Source organism: Gymnoscopelus braueri, assembly GCF_963280865.1.
Source record: "Gymnoscopelus braueri genome assembly, chromosome: 22".
NCBI lineage: Eukaryota > Metazoa > Chordata > Actinopteri > Myctophiformes > Myctophidae > Gymnoscopelus > Gymnoscopelus braueri.
In genome coordinates, this window is record NC_137624.1 from 9,194,931 (window position 1) to 9,217,443 (window position 22,513).

Below are 22,513 nucleotides of genomic sequence, written 5' to 3' on the forward strand. Positions count from 1 at the left end.
AAGGGATGTTCATGTACAATTCACCAGAGAACTAGAAAGGAGAACTAAAGTCTATTGACTTTGCTTTATTGCTATATTTACACTGTATAATAAATGACTATAAATAAAGTCACTCCTACACAGAAAGTTTGACGAGTTTCCACTGTCAAACATCTATGCCAACGAGGACGCAAACTAACCGGCGCAGTGCTACCTACAGTATACTCATTGTCCCATGATCTATTGAATACAAATATATATATATATATATATTATTGTACCCTCCATATTTTTTGTCTCTTTTATAAATAAGAATCGAAAATTAATTGGGAAAAAAGCTCTGTGTGTGTGCAGCACAGTCTATTCACATGTGTCACAGTGTCTATTGAAATGACAACGAACACAGCTCTAAAGGAAACGATAAGGAAGCTATAAAGGTATCCTTTAGCCTTAGATACACAGAAACTTTCTGTGTAGGAGTGTCATTTATTATACAGTGTTGATATGATTTACCGGCTAACAGCCAATAAAGCAAAGTCAATAGACTTTAGTTCTCCTTTCTAGTTCACTGGTGAATTGTACATGAACATCCCTTCTGTTACTGTAGGGGGTTGAAGGTATATAGTTAAAAATGTAGCCCTGAAACATGACTGTCATACCATGACAGTCAGTCATGGTGCCGAGTCCCCCTGGTCTAAAGTTGTGTTCGATTTTTTCACATTGCCATCTCTCACATAAACATAAACGTTCAGATTTCAAATATAAAGTGCTTACCACCGAGCCACGGATGTTACAAGGCGACGCGAACCGCGCTAAGTACCCGTATCTCCCGTATTGTTCAATAAAAAGCATTTTTGTCCGATCGCCGGCCATTTTCTCCAAATTTTCTCTGATGCTTCCAACCATGCGACACTAATGGTTGGGAGGTGTATTGCACTCTGATACATTACAAAAAGAAAAAAGAAAATGGCCGGCGATGGGATTAAAATGCTTTTTATTGAACAATACAGGAGATACGAGTACTTATCGCGGTTCGCGTCGCCTTGTAACATCCGTGGTTCGGTGGTAAGCACTTTATATTTGAAATCTGAACGTTTATGTTTATGTGAGAGATGGCAATGTGAAAAAATCGAACACAACTTTAGACCAGGGGGACTCGGCACCATGACGCTTGTATACAAGCGTCACGTGAACCATGGCTAGTTAAAATGTAATCATTGCCTTGCGTACCAATGTGTTAAGTTTCGTTTCTTGATGTCTGAGTTTCGCATTGAGGAAATGGTGAAAGGATACTGAGTTGGGATTTGCCCCGGACAACAACAAAAAATCAGTAGACCTTTAAAACAACAGATACGTCTGTAACAGTGATCAATAACAGAGAGCGATCTGATGTGACTGCAACCTGACTGTTCTCTCATAAAACCATGACTGAGGTAATGTAGCCCAATTATTTGATTGGATAATTGTTATTCATGATATCTTTGTCATCAAGTTCAACGTAAAGGGCTGAATTTGATAGGAATAGAATAAAAAGTGACCTAAGAAAAGTAACTTTAATCTCTGGGGTGTGGTTATATGGGATGGAGGGTTTTTGATTGATTGATTGATTGATTGAATACTTTATTAACAGTTTGCAAAAAAAAAAAAAAAAGCACATATCTGTGCTTTTTTTTTTGTTGTAAACTGTTAATAAATCAATCAATACCGCGAGGTACTGTTTCACACTAAAGGATAATAGCCCTGCCTGGTCCAGAGCCTTAGTGAGAGTTACATTAAAACATTTTATGTCCGCTAGATGGAAATGATTTTATTTACTCCACTGCGCCCCCTACAGATCTGGTCAATGGTCATTTATATTGTCCAGATCTGTAGAGGGCGGCAGGGCGCAGTGGAGTAAATACAATAATTTACTCCACTGTACATTATTTAATTGTCTGCCCAAAAAGTGTATTATACAGAGAAGGTGGGGTCCTGAGAGGCTTCCCACCCTGGAGAATAGACTTTTAACAACACAAAACAGCCTTTGTTTCGGTAAGTAAAACTGAAACTTTTACTACAGTTGGAGACCTCGCAGGGCAGTGGAATTCTTTGTCTATAAGCAGAGCCGAGTGGCTGGCAGGGCGTTAGAGAGAACTCACTAACGCTCTGAGTCTGGAGCAGGGCTAGATGGGGGACAGTAGCAGAAACAATTGGAGTTAGAACTTAAAGCAGGGGTCTTCAACAGGGGGTCCGGCCGGGACCCCTAGGGGATCCTCAGAGTAACGACAGTGGGGCAGCATACCGTTTCTCAGGGGAACATTAGCCGATCTCCATTAGCCTAAAATAGCCGATCTGCAAGCACACCACTGGTCTCCACCCACTCTGCTGAATACAGAATAGAACAGTGCAGAGGTGGACTTGCCTATTAGGCAAGGTAGGTGACAGCCTGGGGCCTCAACAGTCAGGCGCTCCATTACAGTTCCCCAAGCTAGGGTTAGGGTTAGTATATAAAAAGGCTTCAATCCAATGTAGAGGAGACTATACCCAAGCATTAAACTCTCACACTTGTATAATTGGACGCAACAATAAATCATTTGTTTCTGTAATGACTAAAATTAGACTGTTTAACTTGATTTAAACCCGATTTGGTAAAACACTGGTAGCATATTCACCATTATCTAGTTCAGGGGTCTGGCAACCTTTTGGACATGAAGTGCCATTTTTATTTTCTTGATAGTCAGTGTGCCATATTAACATTAATTATCACACCACGTAAAAATATAATATTTCCAACAACAGTACATATACTGTATATTTAAGAAACATCTGCATTCACATTTTAATGATCATTAGACTCAGTCAGACATCAGTCAGACTGCAGAGTTTGCAGACCTGGACACATGGCGTTTGACTGACTCTGCCTTGATCTTTGAAAGACAAACTACATTTCAAGAAATAAATATAGGAAACAAACCAGATTTGTCGTGTTACTTGAGGGCTGGAATGACCGAACATCTATTTTGCTTACTTTGCATTTGTGCGATTGTTCTCTGAGCCATAACTGTAGCAGTGTGATTGATTGCACAATCATTGTGAGCTGGTGTGTGTAACGTAGGCCAGTGGCTCTCAATCTGTGGGCCAGGACCCCCAGTTTACTGCCCAAATACACGACAGTCCCCACATGAATTTTGGGGGGTCCCCAGATGACAGTAATGTGACAATGTAAGGACTTTTAAGACCCTTTTAATAAGAAAAAGAAGAAGAAGAAAGAAAAAAAAAGACCATTACTGCATCAAAGGTATCAACAAACTATTCTATAAAAACTTGTCAAACATTGGCCAAATTGTCAAATAATTTTTTTTTTAAGTTTGAGAACCTTTGACGTAGCCTACAGGCTCCAAGGTGGACATAAAACGACATCCATAGGCTGCATAAAATAGGAGGAAGTATTACGTGCAGGATGACATTTGCATTCCGATGTGAGTGGACTTACAAGGAATTGAAAAAAATAAAATAATGGAAAAATAAAAACATCGCTCATCGCATTGTGGCGCGTTGTGAGCTTGTAGATCTGCTATTTTCAAAGAGGTTGTTTTGCTGCTATATTAACACATTTAGCTGGGTACGCCCTGGAACCCCCTCAAGGACCCCTAGCGGTCCCTGGACCCCACTTTAAGAACCTCTAAATAGGTATGAAAAAAAGGTCAATTCTGTGGAGCGCTCTTATTTGGCTTGTTTTCATGTTCTCATGTCCTTTCTAATGCTGGTGTATCATAGAGACATGGTTGGTTGTTCTGAATGTGCGTAGGCTAAGGATTTTGGTCTCTCTCTGTCTCTCCTCCCAGCTTAACTCTTTCCAGGAAATAGAAACCATTGTATTAATCAGGTATCTTGTATCTGACACTTTGTGATACAGATCAACTACGAAGTCATCAACTCAGTGTCTACAAACAAGGACCTTGGACAGACATCAGGATTCATGACAGGTGAGGAATTAAACACATGTTTGATAGTCTTACAGTGTAGCCTACAATAGACTAGAATAAACTGTATGACTGTACATTATAATAAGATGATGCTGATGAAATATGTTTTAATATCTTCATTAATTACTATATCTATCTTTGCTTTCCTTGTGGAATAAAGCTGCTTCGACCGGCACTCGGAAGACCATGGAAGCAACAATGCAGGAACAAATCGAGGGAATCGAGATGTTCGACAGTCCTACTAAAGGACGAGGTCTTCGGGTGACCAAACCATTCAAAGTTGGAGAACTTATCTTCTCCTCCCCGGCGTACTCTTACGTCCTCTCGGTTGAAATGAGGGGAAACTGCTGCGATTTCTGCTTAGCTAAGTATGTATTTATGTGGCATGCATGCATATTCTAACTTGTTATTTCCTTTCTGTGTGCATTAACAGGCCTATGTTGTAGGCTACACATCCGAATGATTAGTGCAGTCTTTACACATGTGTAATGGGAACATCAATAGTTACACCACTACTACCCTACAGTTTATTGTCTGTATCATTTGATTCAGTTCCTGACAGCTGAGATAGCACATGTTCAACAAATACGAATAGCATTCAACACAGACCACACCCACTGCTTCACTGTTAAGCCAGTTCATTTGTGAGTGATTCTTAATATAGACTACTAGAGGTCCGGTTGATATTCTAGCGCTCCGACCTTGACAATCAGGCGATGTCTTTGGCACAGTCGGTAGCACTGTCGCCTCACAGTTCGAAGGTCCCGGGTTCGATTCCTGCCGGGGACGCCTTGGGCGCTGGGGGCGTGTTCTCTCCTCCGAGTCATCAGTCCCCAGACCCTAGGTGGGGTTGCGGTTTTTGGGCGGATTTTGTTACTTTATTTTCGGTTTTAGGGTTAGGCGGAGCACGGGTAAGGCGTGAGGTTTTAGGGTGAGGCGGAGCTCGCAAAGTGCGTCTAATTCTAATAAATAGGGCTGGGACTCGATAAAAAAAAAAATCTAATTAATTAGAGGCTTTGTAATTAATGAATCGCAATTAATCGCATTTTAATCGCATATCAATATTTGACCTGAGAACAGTGAAAAGTAATTTTTTCAAATTGATTTTGGCATACGTCTTTAAGTACATGTACTCAAGAACTGTACTTTTTAGGTATTTGCACTTGACTCTCGAGTATTTCCAATTTCCAGTATTCCAAAAATACTTTTACTTCTACTCCAGTAACTCCACTATATCTCAGAGGCAAATATTGTTAGTGGAGTAAATATGATTTACTCCACTACAATTATTTGAAAACTTTAGTTACTAGTTACTTTGTAGATTTATTTTCGATTATTATTATAAAACATACCAGATGTAACCATGTGAAAATAGCAGATCTACAAGCGCAAGGCATTGTGAGCTTGTAGATCTGCTATTTTCCACCACTGGAGGCTGGTAGAGTGTGTTGTTGTTACTGATGTTTTATAGTAGTTTAATTAATTAGTAATAAAAATCGCACGCATGTCACCCGCACCGCACCGTGTGGGGGGGGGGGCATCCATTACAGATTCTGATCTGCCCAGCCAACATTATCAAGCAGGCATCATGTTTTCATGCACTGTGCTGGCTGCAACGTCGGTTGGTGCGATGGTATGATCGGTCCGTCTGAAACTCGTCCAGTGAGAAACGTTCCGCGGTGCAAAAATAGGTGAAATTAACGCGATAAAGTCCCGGCCCTACTAATAAAATAAAGCTCCATGTGATCTGACGGCCCAGGCCCCTGGGGTCATGGGCCCGTAGGCGGCCGCCTACCTAGCCTACCCGGACGCTCCGCCACTGCCTGTGTGTGTGTAAACAATCAATATATCCATCCAAGAGGATGTAAACACATATGTTGTAACATGCTGCTCATTAAAACCTAATGTTTGTTCATTCATAGGAAACCTGAAGAAGAAGACTTGAAGAAATGTGGAAAGTGCAAGAAAGCCTTCTATTGCAATAAAAACTGCCAGGTAGGAAACAAGTGGATGAGGATGAGGAAGAAAGGGGTTAATGACTACAGGAAATTGAAGCTTTTATGTATTTATTAATTTACCAGGGACAGTGCACATTAATCAACATGTCAGATTTCACGTCGACGTAAATGAGCAAGAGTTAGCCAAAAGCTAATTTTCTCTCTACCATCTGATTGTTAATTTGTTCTTAGTTAGGCTACTTTTTTGATTGATTGATTGAATACTTTATTACTAGTCAGAAATGTAACCAGCGCATGGTACAGTAAGACAGTGGCACAATAAGAACTGAAGAAGGCTAAAAGGATAACACAAAAAGGTCCTGGGGACTTGTTTCCTTGTATGGCTTTTTTTCATATCTGATACAGAACACTTTTGATTGAGTGTAAAACAGAAACATAGAATGGAATGTGATTGATCACACATGGAAGTTCACCTTTGGTTTCACTGTGGATCAATTTGAAACAAAACCCAGATTTTTGGGTCCGATGCTGATCTAAATTTCCGAGCGTCCCAGACCACCGATAACGTATATTAAATTTTTCGAATCATTTTGAAAAACGTTAATAAAAAAAGTTTATATTTGAGAACATTTAACTTATAAGCTAATAAATAAATGTAAATAAACAAATAACTGTTTGATAAGATAGGTTTAAATTAAGTAAACTTCAATTATGAAAAGAAATTTTCATTTGAATCATACAATTAACAAGGAAAAGAGTCCATATACACACATGAACTGAATGTTATTTTATTTAACCACTTAGGCTAAGCCCTAAGTGGCCATGACCACAGTAGACATGCAAAGATCTGATTCAGGTGGAGAAGAGCTTGAGTGGGTTAATTAAAAACTAGAAAAAGTGCTCCTCGGAGCACAGGTCTCCGCCAGGTCAGGTAGGTTATTGTGGCCTCCTGGTGGCGCTATAATAGGCCAATGTGAAAAGGGTGACATTTGCTCCTCAACATTGTGTGAAGTTGCGTGCAGTTTGACCGCAATCGGACGCTGCGTTCATGATTTGCTGTATTTTGTTCAAAACAAGCCACTACTGCAAACTTTAGATGTCAATCTTAGTCAATCAGGATGGAATATGAAAAATCAAACACATCCGTCTTGATCACATGACTATAGAGATCATGTGTACCGATTTGCGTGAAATTTGGATAAAAGGAAGGAGTAATATAAAAAAAATTGTTTTATACAAGTCGGCCTCCTGGTGGCACTATAAAAGGCAGATGTGAAAAATGCAGGGCAAAGGTTTTTCCTTGACCTCTAGGGAGTGCGCTTACAAAGTTTTACACAGAGCGGTGCAGTTATAGGTAAAAACACGAATCGGCCTGTTATAGCGCCACCATCAGGCTGATTTGAACATTTTCAAGTGGCATTTCTTCCTCGGCATAGTGGAAATATGCGTGCAAAATGTCAAGGAAATTGCATGCTGTGTTTATGATTTGAGGCATTTTGTTCAAAACGGAGCACTCCTACAAACTTTGGAAGCCATTTTTAGCCAATCAGGATGGAATATGAAAAATCTGAAAGACCCTTTTTGTTTAATGACTATAGAGATACTGTGTACCGATTTGCGGGATTTTTTGACAAAATCTGTAGGAGTACTGTCAAACAATATGTTTTACACAAATCGGCCTCCTGGTGGCGCTAAAAAAGGCCCATGTGGAAAATTTGGGGCAGAGGTTCTGCTGTGGCATCCAGGGAGTGTGTGTGCACAGTTTCACTGCGAGCAAGCCAACGGTGCCGGAGATTAGCCGTCCACAGACAGAATGACGGACGGACACACGGACGGACGGACGGACGGACGGACGGACGGACGGACGGACGGACGGACGGACGGACGGACGGACGGACACATGGACGGACGGACAGGGGGCAAAACATACTCTCTCGCCATGCCTTTCGGCCTGGCGGAGACAATAATAGCTTTGTGTGACATGAAGATATGAGAAGAGGGTAAGGAAGGACACAGGTCAGTCAAGGACAGGACTAGTGTATACTGAGAGCTTAGCATTGTGTTGAGTGGCATTACTGGTACATAGCATAGCTTAGACGCCCTATAGACCAACTGTTAAGCAGTATTTGTGGGAGAGTTTAGTTTTGGTGTTACTGTGTGCCAGGCAACATGCTTGTCTTTACACAGATATACATAAATGGAAGACATCTACAACTAATGTTATAATAACCGGCTTCAGCTGTTTTTACAGTACCTCAAAATGGCTGCTGTGAAAAGGGTCAGTTTATGTCTCAAGCATCATGTTGCAAACTTGCTAAATTAGTGTGTGTGTGTGTGTGTGTGTGTGTGTGTGTGTGTGTGTGTGTGTGTGTGTGTGTGTGTGTGTGTGTGTGTGTGTGTGTGTGTGTGTGTGTGTGTGTGTGTGTGTGTGTGTGTGTGTGTGTGTGTGTGTGTGTGTGTGTGTCAGAAAGGGGACTGGAATATGCACAAGCTGGAGTGCTCAGCAATGGTTGAGTATGGTCCGAAATGGTGTCCAGCAGAGATAGTCCGCCTGGTGGCCAGGATCCTTGCCACAAAGGTGAGTGGGGGGTCTTTCTTGATCATTTTTCCAACGTTATTCCTAATTTTGAAATAAGAGTTGTTGGGTCTAGTGTAGTTTCGCGAGCCAGACTGTTGCCAGACACTCCCCCGCTTCCGTTTTGTCTTCGCACAAATTTGTCCGAGTATGAATCAAAAATAATTGAAGCATATAGCTTGCTGCTTATCGGAAATGGAAATTCTAAAATAAAATGTAAAGATATATAATTGTATATATATAGATATATATTTTAAACTTTGTTTATTGGATTTTTCACAGAAGCATTCAATATCAACAGTTGGTACTATGCAGATACATAATAGCTTCCTCCAGTGCAATCCATCAAATACAAAAATTGCAATAAACATATTTAATTAACACCCAAAAACTCACATCATACAGGAAATATAGGTACAATATTTCCTGTAAGAACAACCCCTCATGAATATGCTAATATGCCACGTCCTTGGAATCAACATGGAGACAAACTTACCTCTGGATGTATTGTGGTCTTTTCATTGTTTGTTTTGGTAGCACACACACATCCCTGTCTACCAAAACAAACAGTGAAAACTGCTGTTATAGAGGGTAATTATTGGTAAAAAATATATACTTATTGTTTTGTTATGTAAACACGGGGCAATGTTACATACTATGCCTTTAAGTTATGATTCTGGGGACAGAAAGCAGACCTGTCTCAGATGACCTGAGGTCTGGATGGTTCATGATAGCACAAGATCATAAATGTATTTTGGCCTTAAACCATTCAGTGCTTTATAAACCAACAGTAGCATTTTGAAATCAGTTATTTGACAATTCTTCTTAATATTATCACTAAAGAACATGATATGATATGTGATTGGTATAAGTACAGGTACCTTATGATCTATCTGTAATTATTGAATTGATTTGTACTAACTGCTGTATAGAAATAAACTTTGTGGATTGTGTTTTTTAATAAAGATATTAAGAAGTGTAGAATTTTTGCCGATGCTTAATTTCTTGCAAATGCTTCTTTCTACAGAAAAAACAGAAAGAAAGATCTGCATCTGAGAAGCTTATACTGATGGGAGAATTGCATTCAGGTAAGGGATAACTCAACAGAAACACACAAACATGCGCACACATGGGTACATTCTCCATACAATCTGTGTTGATTTAATATAATTAATTTGTAACTAAGAGAGAGGAAATATGTAGCCAAATGGACCCTTACTGGTCCATTCGGTTCCATTTATACACTCTCAAGAGTTGAATTAACAGAAAAAAGAAGGATTTTACCGCTTAAAGGGGGGGAGTGGGCAATCTTTTCGCTGTTTTCCAAGGCTGCTGTGATCATTCAGTGCCAGACAGTGAAAACCACCATTGCTTTTACGTCTTATAGAGAGTACGCATGTGCACCACTTTTCCACCGGGTCACGCCCCACCCCCCCCCCCCCTCTTCTAGAGTGGCAAAACATTGATCAGCATGGAGTGTTGGAGTTTGGAAGCACTCGTTGGAAATCACTCAATGGTCCTGCATACCACCTGTTTGTAAATTGCACATCATGCAGGAGGCAGCAGGACGAGCTCTATTCTATTCTGTATTTATATTCTTTGCACATGAGTACATTTTTACACTTTCAGTTCATTAACACTGTGTATTTTACTGTGTATTTTACAAACCAGATGTGGACAACAAGAGGAAATCGGTTTACGAGGCTGAAATTGCCAACCTGGGTCGCTTCTATTCCAAACACCTGGACCTACCTAATAAACATGACATGCTTTCACTCTTCTCACTGGTAGTGTGCACACACACACACACACACACACACACACACACACACACACACACACACACACACACACACACACACACACACACACACACACACACACACACACACACACACACACACACACACAGAGACACAGTTGTTGTTGTCCAGCGGAAACCTTGTAAGTCCAAAACTGTTACTTTACAGGAAATGGGGGGGGGGGGGGAATAACCTGTGTTCCAGTGGGTGCAATGTAATGTAGTCATACTTTAGTCACAAGCTCTTCTTAATACTGTCCATTGGTTCAAAGTTTATAAAACCCATGGACAGACTTTACCACTTTCAACCTGGCATCCCAATGTTGGGCATGCCATTATAGGTAAATAACTATCTAAAATCAATAGCTGATCTACAAGCTCACATCACAATGCACATCACTGTGAGCTACAAAGAAAAAAATAAATATGGAGATACAAGGTTTCTGCCAGACAGTAACAATATACTCTACCCCCCCCCCCCTTTTACTGTCTGCTACTTTGATACAGAATAGCATTAGTACACACTGACCACTTTCTCACCTGTCCAGCACTCATGGATTCTGCAACGCTAACAATCTGCCAACCATTTCTCACCTAACTCACTGCAGATCATTAAAAATAAGAAAATAACGACCAAATTGTTATCCAGCAGGTGTGAATACATTAGCAGGATTAGTAATGATTTCTCTCTCTGTGCAACAGGTTCACTGTAATGGCTTCACTTTGCATGGTGAGGATTTGGATCCTAATATCGGTGGTGTTTTCTACGCTGAGTAAGAACACCCACACACACACACACGCACGCTCGCACACGCTCGCACACGCACGCACATTCGCACACGCAGGCACACACACGCACACATACAGAGTTAAACCCTCATCAATGTAACCACTTAAACCGTACTTATCATGTCAGTAAACCATTAAAAAAAGCTACAGTACTGCAATAATGTGTGGTTGTCACAAAATGCCAGACTGCCACACACACACACACACACACACACACACACACACACACACACACACACACACACACACACACACACACACACACACACACACACACGTAACATGCGGTCCTGCGAGGCGCACCGTTGCAACACATGTGCCACTTAAAGACATGCACACACACACAAGCCAGCACTGCACACGTGCGCGCACGCACACACACACACACACACACATACACACGTAACATGCGGACCTGCGAGGCGCACCATTGCAACACATGCGCCACTTCCACACACACACACACACACACACACACACACACACACACACACACACACACACACACACACACACACACACACACACACACACACACACACACACACACACACACACACACACACACACACACACACACACGTGCCAGCACTGAACACGTGCAAGCCAGGAATGCATACGTGCGCACGCACATGTGCACACACACACACACACACACACACACACACACGTTACATGCAGACTTGCGAAGCACTGCACACGTGCACTGCACACGTGCACTGCACACGAGCAAGCCAGGACTGCACACGTGCACGTGCGTGCACCGTGCACACACACACACGCAAGCAAACGTGCAAGCCAGACCTGCACACGTGCACGTGCGCACACACACATGCACATGCACACGCACACGCACAGACATACACAGACACACACAGAACTCCCCACACTCCCCACCATGAATCACACACAGGTGCAAGATCTCTATGATGAGCTGAGGGGTTGCCTATGCCAGGTGTCAATCAATGTCAATTAAGAGTCAAGGCAGTCACAGCAGTACCCTGCCTCCACCAGGCCTCACACTACAACAGCAGCCACACCACAAAAATATTAGTTAAAGACAACAATTGTTTGCCACCACTTCCCTGTCTCTGTGTCTGCTTTTGGGTACCCACCCTGTCAGCTATGTCAGCTATGACAAACTTTTTACCACTCACCTTGGAATGCATTTGGCCCAGTGGCGTAACGGAGGGGTCGCAAGTGCTGCGGTGCGGGGGGGCCACCAGCAGGGGGGGGCCCCGCCTGCGCTGATACAAATATTTTTACAGCAAAAAAAAAGAAAAGTTGATTTATATTGGTCAAATAGAACCGAATTAGACCCGAATTAGACCGAATTAGACCCAAATTAGACCCGAAATTCTACGTATTAAAAATGGCAAAATCAACAGGAAGTTGACCTTTTTATAAATAAAAAAAACAGTACTGGGTTTGTTGATGTTCTATAATGTCTGAATCAACTTTGTTTGCGTTCGTTTATGTGCTAAAAGAGTGACTTTGAGAGCTGTTTTACCGTACAATGTAAGTCAATGAGGAGCATATTTTGAATGATCAATTTCTAATCAATGGAGCAATTATTTTTGATGTCTTGCCCACCTTGGAGTTACATCATGGCAAGGTAACTACACAACCCAAACCTCTACCAAAGTGGTCTTGCCCTTTAACACCTGGGTGTGATTTGCTTCCAGTGGTGCTGTTCAGTAGCCTTGAAATGAATTTACAGGGATTTAACATTGTTTCTCTAGTTCATATATTGTTTCCTGTTTGTAAACATGAGAGGATATGCGCGCGCAGTGGAGGGGTGAGCCTATAGAGGGCGCTATTACCCGCAGCAGCTCTGGTCAAATCTACATTCATAAAAGAAATGGTCTTCACCGGGTTTAATAAAGTAGATTAAATTATGCAGTTTGTAATATCTTGTTTACTCAATAAAAATGATTTGTCGGAAGTTGGATCTGTTCGTCTTTTATTTGTATACAATAGCAGCATTATGCCTATTATGCCTATAATAGCAGCATTATGCCTATCTAACTCCCGAACACAACAACAGAGTGAAGGGCACTTCCGGGTTCGTTCTACCCTGGGCATGCGCAGATTGCGCATTCTGCTCTGTGATGACGTCGCGCGGAAACCTATGTATTAGCTCATCAAAGGCACCGCTTCCTTCACACAGGGTGTGATTTTTGTATGAAATCTTGCATTAAAAGGCCATTTAAGCATATATGGACGTTTTGTAAAAGTAAAATCACCATTCCAATCAATTCCCCATACTTGAATTGTGCAGAGAAGTGGGTTCATATAACACCATTGAAAGTTCTTCATTATTATATTATATTTGTTGTAACAATTTGCATGTGACAATATAGGGGTCCACATACAGTATTCAACGCATGATAACTGCACTAAGCTACTAGTCTGCAATGGTTATCATGCCAAACTGTGAACTAGAGATGTATACAGCTAGTCAAAAAATCAAACTTAGGTTTTCCCACCCATTTGACAATCGTGGCTCAATATTGGGGCTCTGGCTCATGGACTAACTCTCTCTCTCTCTCTCTCTCTCTCTTCTCTTCCTGTTTACCCTCTCCCCTCAGTGTTTCCCTCCTGAACCACAGCTGTGTATCCAGTGTCGTTGTCACGTACAAGGGAACGACAGCAGAAATACGGGCAGTACAGGATATGAAGCCTGGCAGCGGCGGACTGGCCATTTGGCGTACCGGGCAAATGCCCGGTGGGCCGCTGGGCCAGTGGGCCAGTGGGCAAAAACTTTTTTTTTTTTTTTTTTTTTTAGAAAAATATTTTTGCTCCCGTTTTCAGATTATTACGGTCATTTCCGGGTCGCGCGGCCCAATTATTAGTTACGTTAATGTTTGGGCTGGGATGCTTTCCAGCAGGGGCCTCAGTGCGGCTGCAGAGTTCATGTGCAGGGCTGGGACTGAAACAGTGAAACGCTCCGCGGGGGGGGCTGGGCCGGGCTGGGCCGGTCCGGACCAAAATGCCAGGGCTGAATTTTGGTCCCAGTCCGGCCCTGAAGCCTGGTGATGAGGTGAGGAGAAGAGACAGCTGCACAGGGATGTATTTGTGTGTATGGGGGACACAGTATGTGTTACAAGGGGGTAGGGCAGTGGTTTTCAACCTTTTTCATATCAAGGTCCATTATTTATTCGGCATTTGAGCCACAGACCACCGTTTGATGAGATTTAGACTCTCAGACCCAAGCCTTAGAATATGTTGTTATCGTTGGATATGATTTTGTCCACAATTCCGTCCATGCTGCATGTTGGTACCATAGGAGAGATAACAGGCAAACATTGATCAAAATAACAATTATTCTTCATTCTCTAATTGTGAAGACTTCTTGTAAATTAAGTGATGCAGATGTTATAATAGTTTATCTCTTGAGAGAGTAAAATTAAACCAATTGTTACCAACTCTCCATCATTTAGCTGAGGACCACCTGGAACCCCCTCAAGTACCACTGGTGGTCCCCGGACCACTGGTTGAGAACCACTGGGGTCGGGGATCACCATTTGAACCAGCTGGTCTTAACCATTTTAAACCTGGCATTCCTATTTTGGGCATACTGTAGGTGAAAGTTTCCAAAGATGTAAAAATGTTTAAAATAGCAAAATAATGATATATCTTTTGTCAGTGTCTTGTAAGCCTGTGCGGGCTGGGCATCAGTCTTTTAGGGTGGTACACACTGTAGGATATTTTCTCCGATTATGCTGCCGGGGAACTGTTTTGGCGATCGGCGACAAAACCACCCTCTGGCTTTGATCGGCGACATATTGCTCGCTGTGTGTGAAAGGCTCTAAGAGAGGATCTACAGTACCCGCGATAATAGCACTCAGCGATGCGTTCCCGAGTGTTTCTAGATATCTAGCAGGTTTTATATTTGGCTCTGTCGCCGACTGGACATCATACAGTACAGGAGATCCTGTACTGCTACAGCCAATGAGAGCACATTACAGCCACCATGACTAGGGGATGGTCGCTGGAGCTGACCGCAACAAACAGACCCCTGCATAGTACCACAATATTACCGTCCAGTCCTGTATTAAGTTAAACATTATAAAACAGGATGAGAGAGTGAGCGAGCGTGCTCGAGGGGGGGCTGTTTATTTGAGAGGAATTGCACACAGAGAGAGAGAGAGAGACTTGTGTTTTTTTATGTGTTCAGCGTGTGTCTGAATAGTGTTGCCAGAGTTTGCGAGAGAAATAAGCAACCAGGTCTATGAAAACAAGCCCAACAAAAGCGACTAGGCCACATGAGCACTTTAAACCTATATACAAATACATTGGATATTTGAAAATAGCCGATCTACAAGCTCACAACGCGTCGCAGCTATTGTCGGCGATCAAACTATAGTGTAAAAACTACAATGATATATTTCAAGAAATGGACTCCTGTAGTGTGAAATGCTTAACGATCAGATGACTCCCTGACCACTTTAAAAGTCCTACAGTGTGTACTTGCCCTTAGACACTCCAGATAAAAAACAACTCCTTGACCCCAGAATTAGATGTGGAGGAGAAACCTGAAGTACTAGTCACATGTCTGTGTGTTTTCCTGTGCCTTCCAAAGATGCTGATCAGCTACATAGACCCTACATACCCAACAGAAGACAGAAACGACCGGTTAAGAGACAAATACAACTTCATCTGTGACTGCCAGGAATGTCAAACTAAGTCCAAAGTAAGTCATGAAAAACAAAGACTGAAAAAAAACCTGACAAAATAGAATGACATATACAGTTCAGTTCAGAAGTTTTAGTGTCCGGTGAGGGAATTTAGAAGTGTAAACAGAGACAAAAACCTAACCTTTTCAACTCAAGACCCAAAAGATACATTTGGTGTCTGCACGGGACCCAAATGTGCAAAAATACATTATTATTATTATTATTATTATTAATCACATAAGCCCTATTTTTCAGAAAATTGTGAATATTTGTAGAACATTTCTGAGAATATTTTGAAACATGTTTTAAATAAATAAACAAACAAACAAACAAACAAACACACACAATCATCACCTCAACATCACACACAAGAGCACAGCAGTATTAATAGATCATTGATAACAGAATTATCCTAGTTCACAAGCGGCTAATGTTCCTCAACTCTAACATGTCATCTTCTCTCCTTGGTCTCAGGACGAGGCCAAGCTCAAAGTGCGTGAGCGGAGTGATCCCATTGGACCAGACGTCATCAGTAACATGGTCCGCTTCGCTAGGATGATCATCAGACGGTTTGAATCACCCATCAAGAGCAAAAATATCCTTACATAAGATGAGGTTTTCACACCCACATTGCCCTGCGTTTCCTTGTGCTATTCATAGGGCTGTCACGATTACACATTTAAGTTGATGATTAATTGTCACTCAAATCATTGTGATTAACCATTTAATTGTGTGTTTAGCGTTGAACATTGTAACAAATGAAGCCTTTTAGGCTTCATAATCAAAAATTGCACAGGGCAGATATGACAAATAACTACAATATACAAATACAATTTTATATTTTTATATATTTAATACTTTTATTCATGTAAAAAAAGCAGAAATAGCAGATCTACAAGCTTACAACGTGTGACACGTTGTATGCTTGTAGATCTGCTATTTCTGCCTTTTTTTTAAATGTGTGAACATTTTTCAAAATGGAAACCGATTATGACGATTACATAAATAACAATAGATAACAAAAATAATTGCGATTATCTCAAATAATTGTGATTAGACGATTATGTAATAATGGTGACAGGCCTAGCTATTGATCGTATAAATAGCGCTCGGAGTCATGCTGTACCTGTGGAAAAGCCCCTTTCGCACGACGCACACTGATCTACTGAGACAAGAGCCTCTTTGCTCTGAAAATATTCTCTGAAAACCAACATAAATGTAATTAAATACATTTAAATTCAAAGTAAAGTTAAAGTAAAAGCTGTTGAATCAACAAAGTATAGCATCCCACCGTTACAAGGGTCTGATTTGAGTACCTTTAACAATAGCTTTTCAGGTTCAGCCTGTGCCATTGCATCCTTAACTCTCTTGCACCCCATAGCGAGTTGCTGGATATGTATAAACAGTCCCTGGACATGATGGGAACCGTGCTCGATGACTCCAACGTTTACATGCTCCTCATGATGAACCATGCCATGGATATGTGTGTCCGCATGGGAGATTGGAAAGGTGCGATCAGCTACGGCGAGAAGATAGCACAGCCTCTCAGGTAGCCTTATACTACAACTGTCAGGAATTGCCTCACATCTCAAAACCAGGAGGGAGCGAGTCATAGAGCCGGGCTATTAATCGAAAATATATCAAAATCGATATTTAGGCCTACAGGTTAATTGAATAATCAGGAAGCTGTAAAAAAAACATATACATTTATATCAACGAATCAACGATTTGATTAGATTTTTTATTATCGACTAAATTGATTGTGTGATTAACCACTTAACCCTGTATTATATATACTTCAGTGTACAATGGTGGCGTACACAGAGAGTTAAATAGCCGATCTACAAGATCACACGCTTGTAGATCTGCTATTTTCAGTATTATTATTTGTTTAATAATCGTTCATTAATCGTAATCTAGAAATAATCAGGATATTAATTTGAAGTCATAACCATATCGCCCAGTGTGTCATACCGTTATATAAATATAATGGCTGTGTAAATCCTCCTTGTCCTGTGCAGTGAGCTGTATCCACCATACTCTATGGGCGTGTGCAACCACTACATAACTTTGGCTAAACTCTACATTAACGTGGAAAACCCATTCATGGCTAAGGTTTATCTCGAGAAGGTAATGATTTAGCACACTATAGTCTGAAAGACTCACAGTGGGTTGATGAGCATTTTCAAATACAATGCATCAGTTACTAGCCTATATACAGTTGCTACATATCGTGTGTGTGTGTGTGTGTGTGCGTGTGCGTGTGTGTGTGTGTTTACAGGCAATACCCCTCATGGAGGTGATTTGTGGGAAGGATCATCCGTACCAGAAAAAGCTAAAAGAAAACGATTGGTAACTGCTAAAAACACCCAGTTTACAACCAATTTGTACACTTAGAAGATAAGTCGTTAAGTACAGGGGGCTTCAAGCTAAAATCAATACATGTAAAATGGACCACCCAAAATGATATGTATTTGTCGTCCTCCCCCCCCTCTCAAAGTATTTTTCAGGGACCCCTGGAAGCAAAGATTTGAGTTAAAAATTTATTTATATATATTCAAATATTTGCACACATTTTCATAGTTTTTTTTCAAACATACGTTTCAAACAAAGTTTTTTTTCAAACAAAGAGCTTGTAAAGACGGAGGAGTGTCTCTGCTTCCATCGGGGGGAAAGAACTGCCCATAGCGGGGGTCGGCCGCGCGCCAAGCGCGCGGGCGCCGAAACCGCGCGGGAAAATCCGGTTTTAGGGTTAGGATTAGGGTTAGTTTAGGGTTATGTTATTAAATTCTTCTTTTTGCCTGATTTTACTTTATTTGTTCTACTTATTATATTATATATATTATATTTTATTTTAGGCCATATAGGTTTACTGTTTAAATAACATTGCAACAGTAATAATAGTGTGTTCTAAATATATATAAAACAAAACAAAGAATACAATTGTGTTAGTTGAATTTTGATTATTGCTTGTCAAACATTTTAGCTCGCCTATTTAATCTGATTGTTAATTAGCTCTGCATGGTTGCTGTTTTTGCTTCCTGATTAGTTACTAGACCAATTTAAAATGGTAGATGTTTTTTGTTTGTAATAAGCCATGCTAATTATTATTGAACCATTGTAGATGTTCATATATCACAAATATACATAGGAACCTATTACTTTACTATTACTCCATTTATAGGTCACGTCAGTAGCTCCATTTTACGGCGATCTATCACAGTCCAAGTTTAATAATATCATAGCGCTCTCTTGTCTATCAAATCATCTACACATTGCCTATATGCATACGATTATTTGTTACACTTAATTTACAGCTTCACACTCCACACGCAAAACCAGCCAGGTTCTATGAGAGAAACAAACAACCAGGTCTAGGAAAACAAGCCAAAAAGAAGCGACTATGGGCCACATGAGCCCTTTAAACCTACTGTATACATCGGCTATTTGAAAATAGCAAATCAACACGTCACGAATCACGATGCGACGCGTTGTGAGCTATTATATCTGCTATTTTCAAATAAAATCTTGGGGGAAACTTATAATAAGCCGACCTGACAACACTGGCTGCAGGCACCATAACTCACATCAAGCTGCAGCATCATCAAATAAGGCCACACCGAATAGTTAAACTCTTTAGTCTATTACAACCAAATTCACCCTGAGACAAAGAGCAGGGCACGGAGGCCAAAAACACAAGAACTGTAACGCACACACCAACATTGCACTGCGTAAAGACGCACAGCAGCAGCGCACAGCTGCCCAATTAATTGACCAAAGCACAATAGAATAGAATAATAAACAAGTACTGTAGGCTATGTTCTACCTTATTGAATGAGCAGCTGTCGCATCAGTGCGCTTTGGGTCGATGATGCAGTCCTTGTCCAAAGACACAAGAGTCTATTTTTCAATTGCCATCAGCATAAAGGCCTCGAGGTGTTCCTGTGATGCTGTGCTCCTCAGACGGTTTTTGATACATTTTAATGTTTAAAAGCTTCGTCAAGGCCGGACTGAGACCGAAATTCAGCCCTGGCATTTTGGTCCGAACCGGCCCACCACCCCCTGGGCCGTTTTGTCAATGGGGGGGGGGGGGGTTGGGGGGGGGGGCGTGCAACCCGGAAATGACCGTAATATTTTTACTGCATCCTGTGCGCTTTTGTAAATGCATTTTAAAAAAAAGAAAGAGAATATATAATACAGTTTAATAAATTGCTAAAATTTGAATTCCCAGTGGTGTATGAAAGGTGTGATAGAAATCAAGTAGTTGCCTTGTCACTGCAGTAAAGACTACAGAAATGAGCTTATGGTGTGTTCACTGTTTTGAGTTGAATGGATGTTTTTCATTTGTACATTGTTGTATCTATGAATTATTTAACCCATTAAGACCTGAGGCGATTCTTTAAAAAATCTAAATCTCAAAAGTTTTTGAAAAAAATCTGGAAAATATTTTTTCAATATTTTTCAAAAATAGCCAAAGAAATCTAAAGTGACATAGATGCGTTCCAGGTATTAATGGGTTAACAGTTGCCTTTTCTTTTGCACATTTTTCTTTTTATGCTTTATTTTGTAACTACTCTTGAAGGCCAGTTGTGGGCCTTCAATAGTAGAGCCAGTTGTGGGCCTTTTCACCTTGAGGGGAGGGAGGGGTGCCACAGTAATCTGCAGGTAAAGTGATATGGGTCACAGTCACAGGTGTAACAAGCCATGGCTTGCTACACCTGTGACCCTTATCACAGGTAATGATTAACACACAGGGGGAGATTATACGTTTTTTACCGTTTTCTTTCTACAAACGTTGCTGTGATTCATGTTACACATAATGTGAACCTCATCCGGCAGCAGTTTCAGTTTGGACATTCAGTTATTTAACGTGTCAAAAACGTTTTCCCTGTGCCCAGCCGAGTGGCTAAATGTGTGTTCAAGATGGTCACTAGCACTACAACTATATATTTTTTTCCCCCAATACATTCTAGAAGTTTATCTTGCAAAATCTGTTTTTGTGTAGCAAAATAATTGTTTAAGCGTTATACATATCTTATACAGCCAGGATAAACACGTGAAATTGGAAGTGATGACACAAAGAAGTTAACCGGAACACTGCAAAATAGAAGCTGATAAACGGGTATAGTCATCCAATCTTGGATGAAATCGGCAATCCACCTTAACATTTATTTATAAGAGCTGGAGAGACAGTGACACCCCGGTTTCTGAACAAACACTATAGCAATTATTACTAAAGAAAACAACAAAAAACTTAATATATAACATTGTTTATAACAGGTCTAGCTTTGAACACCAAAAAAAGAATCAAAGGAATAGTTTTAACGTTCTGACATACAACTAGATGGTGGAGCTTAACCACCTAATCATTCTGTTCTGTGTGTCTCAGCATTTTACATGGGTTACTTTGATATGAGTTAGACTCTTAACTCATATTGCTGAGCATATATTGCTCTAACTGTTAGAGCAATGTTTCTCAACCTTTTCAGGCCGTGACCCCCCATAATAATCATATTTAAACTGGGGACCCCCCACCCTGACTAGCACTTGGAATGTAGGAGTTGAGGCATTACATTTAGTATGACTCGGTTCCACAGATAAATATTGTGAAAATAGCCGAACTACAAGCTCATAATGCGTCGCGTTGTGAACTTGACGTTCGGCTATTTTCAAATTGCCAAAGCATATATAATATAGGTCTGAAGTGGTTTTGTAATAATAATCAAGAAGAAACTAAAGTTTTCAAATAATTATAGTTGGTAAAAGTACAATATTTGCCTTTGAGATGTAATGGAGTAGAAGTAGAATTATTGAAAATTAGAAGTACTCCAGTAAAGTAAATACCTCAAAATTGTACTTAAGTGCAGTACTTGAGTAAATTAACTGTCATTGACTCATTGTACAGTATATGTCAACAAATCATCGTGTAGTTGTCTCTTGTGGGCTTGCTGTACCTTTTAGCTGTCAAGGATCGTTCAAATAAAATCACTGTTTCTACATTTATTTACGTAGTTAAATTGGTCAGGGATCTCATCAACAACAACCAAAATCTACCTACACAGCTCATTATTTGGTGAAATTATTACTGTTTGCTTTGTCTCTTGTCATCACTGCCGGTGTGAAGAGATGAGCAGTTGTTTCCTTCCATGGACTCAGGTTCAGAATAACACAACAAAAGTCCCTTGGAAAAAAAGAGAGCAAAATGATGAATAAAGTGATTGATGTCAAACCCAGATGCACAGAGAGAGAAGACAGACAAACTGACAGAATGACATCAGATCAAACTGCCTTCTTCTGAATGGGATGAATATTCATTTGATATTAGACAAGAAATCATACATAACATAAGCACAGAACATGGAAGCATTTGACCATATCTTTCAATTCAGTCTCAATCTACTTCCAATTAATATTCCAGTATATTTGACATTATAACTACATTCATAATCACCTACCTGCCAAATATCATGGGGTTGGGGGTGTGGTCATCTTGTAATGTTGTGAGAGACTAAAGGCTCCTTTGTCCTAGAAAAATGAGGAGATATATAATAGATATATAATAGGAGAAAATATAACAGGCGTCATTATGCAAAATGGAGCATGCCTAAGGTACACCAATGGACGGACGGACTGATGGACAGAGTAGTCTGGTGTTTAACTATTAATCTTGGATCATTGTTTGGGTCATCTGTTTCATTTCACTGTCATTGTTTGACCTACAGGAGAAGTTAAAACACAACAGTTAGTACTGTCATCCATCTACTTTA

The 22,513-nt window shown here is 40.6% G+C and overlaps 2 protein-coding genes across 2 annotated transcripts; both read left to right on the forward strand.

The window, feature by feature from the left end:
* Positions 1-1,366: 1,366 nt before the first annotated feature.
* Positions 1,367-16,355, forward strand: LOC308078810 (N-lysine methyltransferase SMYD2-B-like; the record flags this gene model as incomplete). The annotated part of the gene is made up of 11 exons (XM_080420159.1): positions 1,367-1,412; positions 3,875-3,944; positions 4,105-4,312; positions 5,867-5,939; positions 8,370-8,480; positions 9,505-9,565; positions 10,149-10,264; positions 10,981-11,051; positions 13,659-13,890; positions 15,653-15,763; positions 16,221-16,355. The coding sequence occupies exons 1-11, from the start codon at positions 1,404-1,406 to the stop codon at positions 16,353-16,355; spliced, it is 1,197 nt and encodes a 398-aa protein (XP_080276285.1). The 5' UTR covers positions 1,367-1,403.
* A 771-nt stretch (positions 16,356-17,126) lies between these two features.
* Positions 17,127-18,561, forward strand: LOC308078068 (N-lysine methyltransferase SMYD2-like). Its single transcript, XM_080419129.1, has 3 exons — positions 17,127-17,295; positions 17,768-17,876; positions 18,028-18,561. Exons 1-3 carry the CDS (start codon positions 17,141-17,143, stop codon positions 18,100-18,102), a joined length of 339 nt encoding a protein of 112 aa, XP_080275255.1. The 5' UTR covers positions 17,127-17,140; the 3' UTR covers positions 18,103-18,561.
* The last annotated feature ends 3,952 nt before the right edge of the window (positions 18,562-22,513 follow it).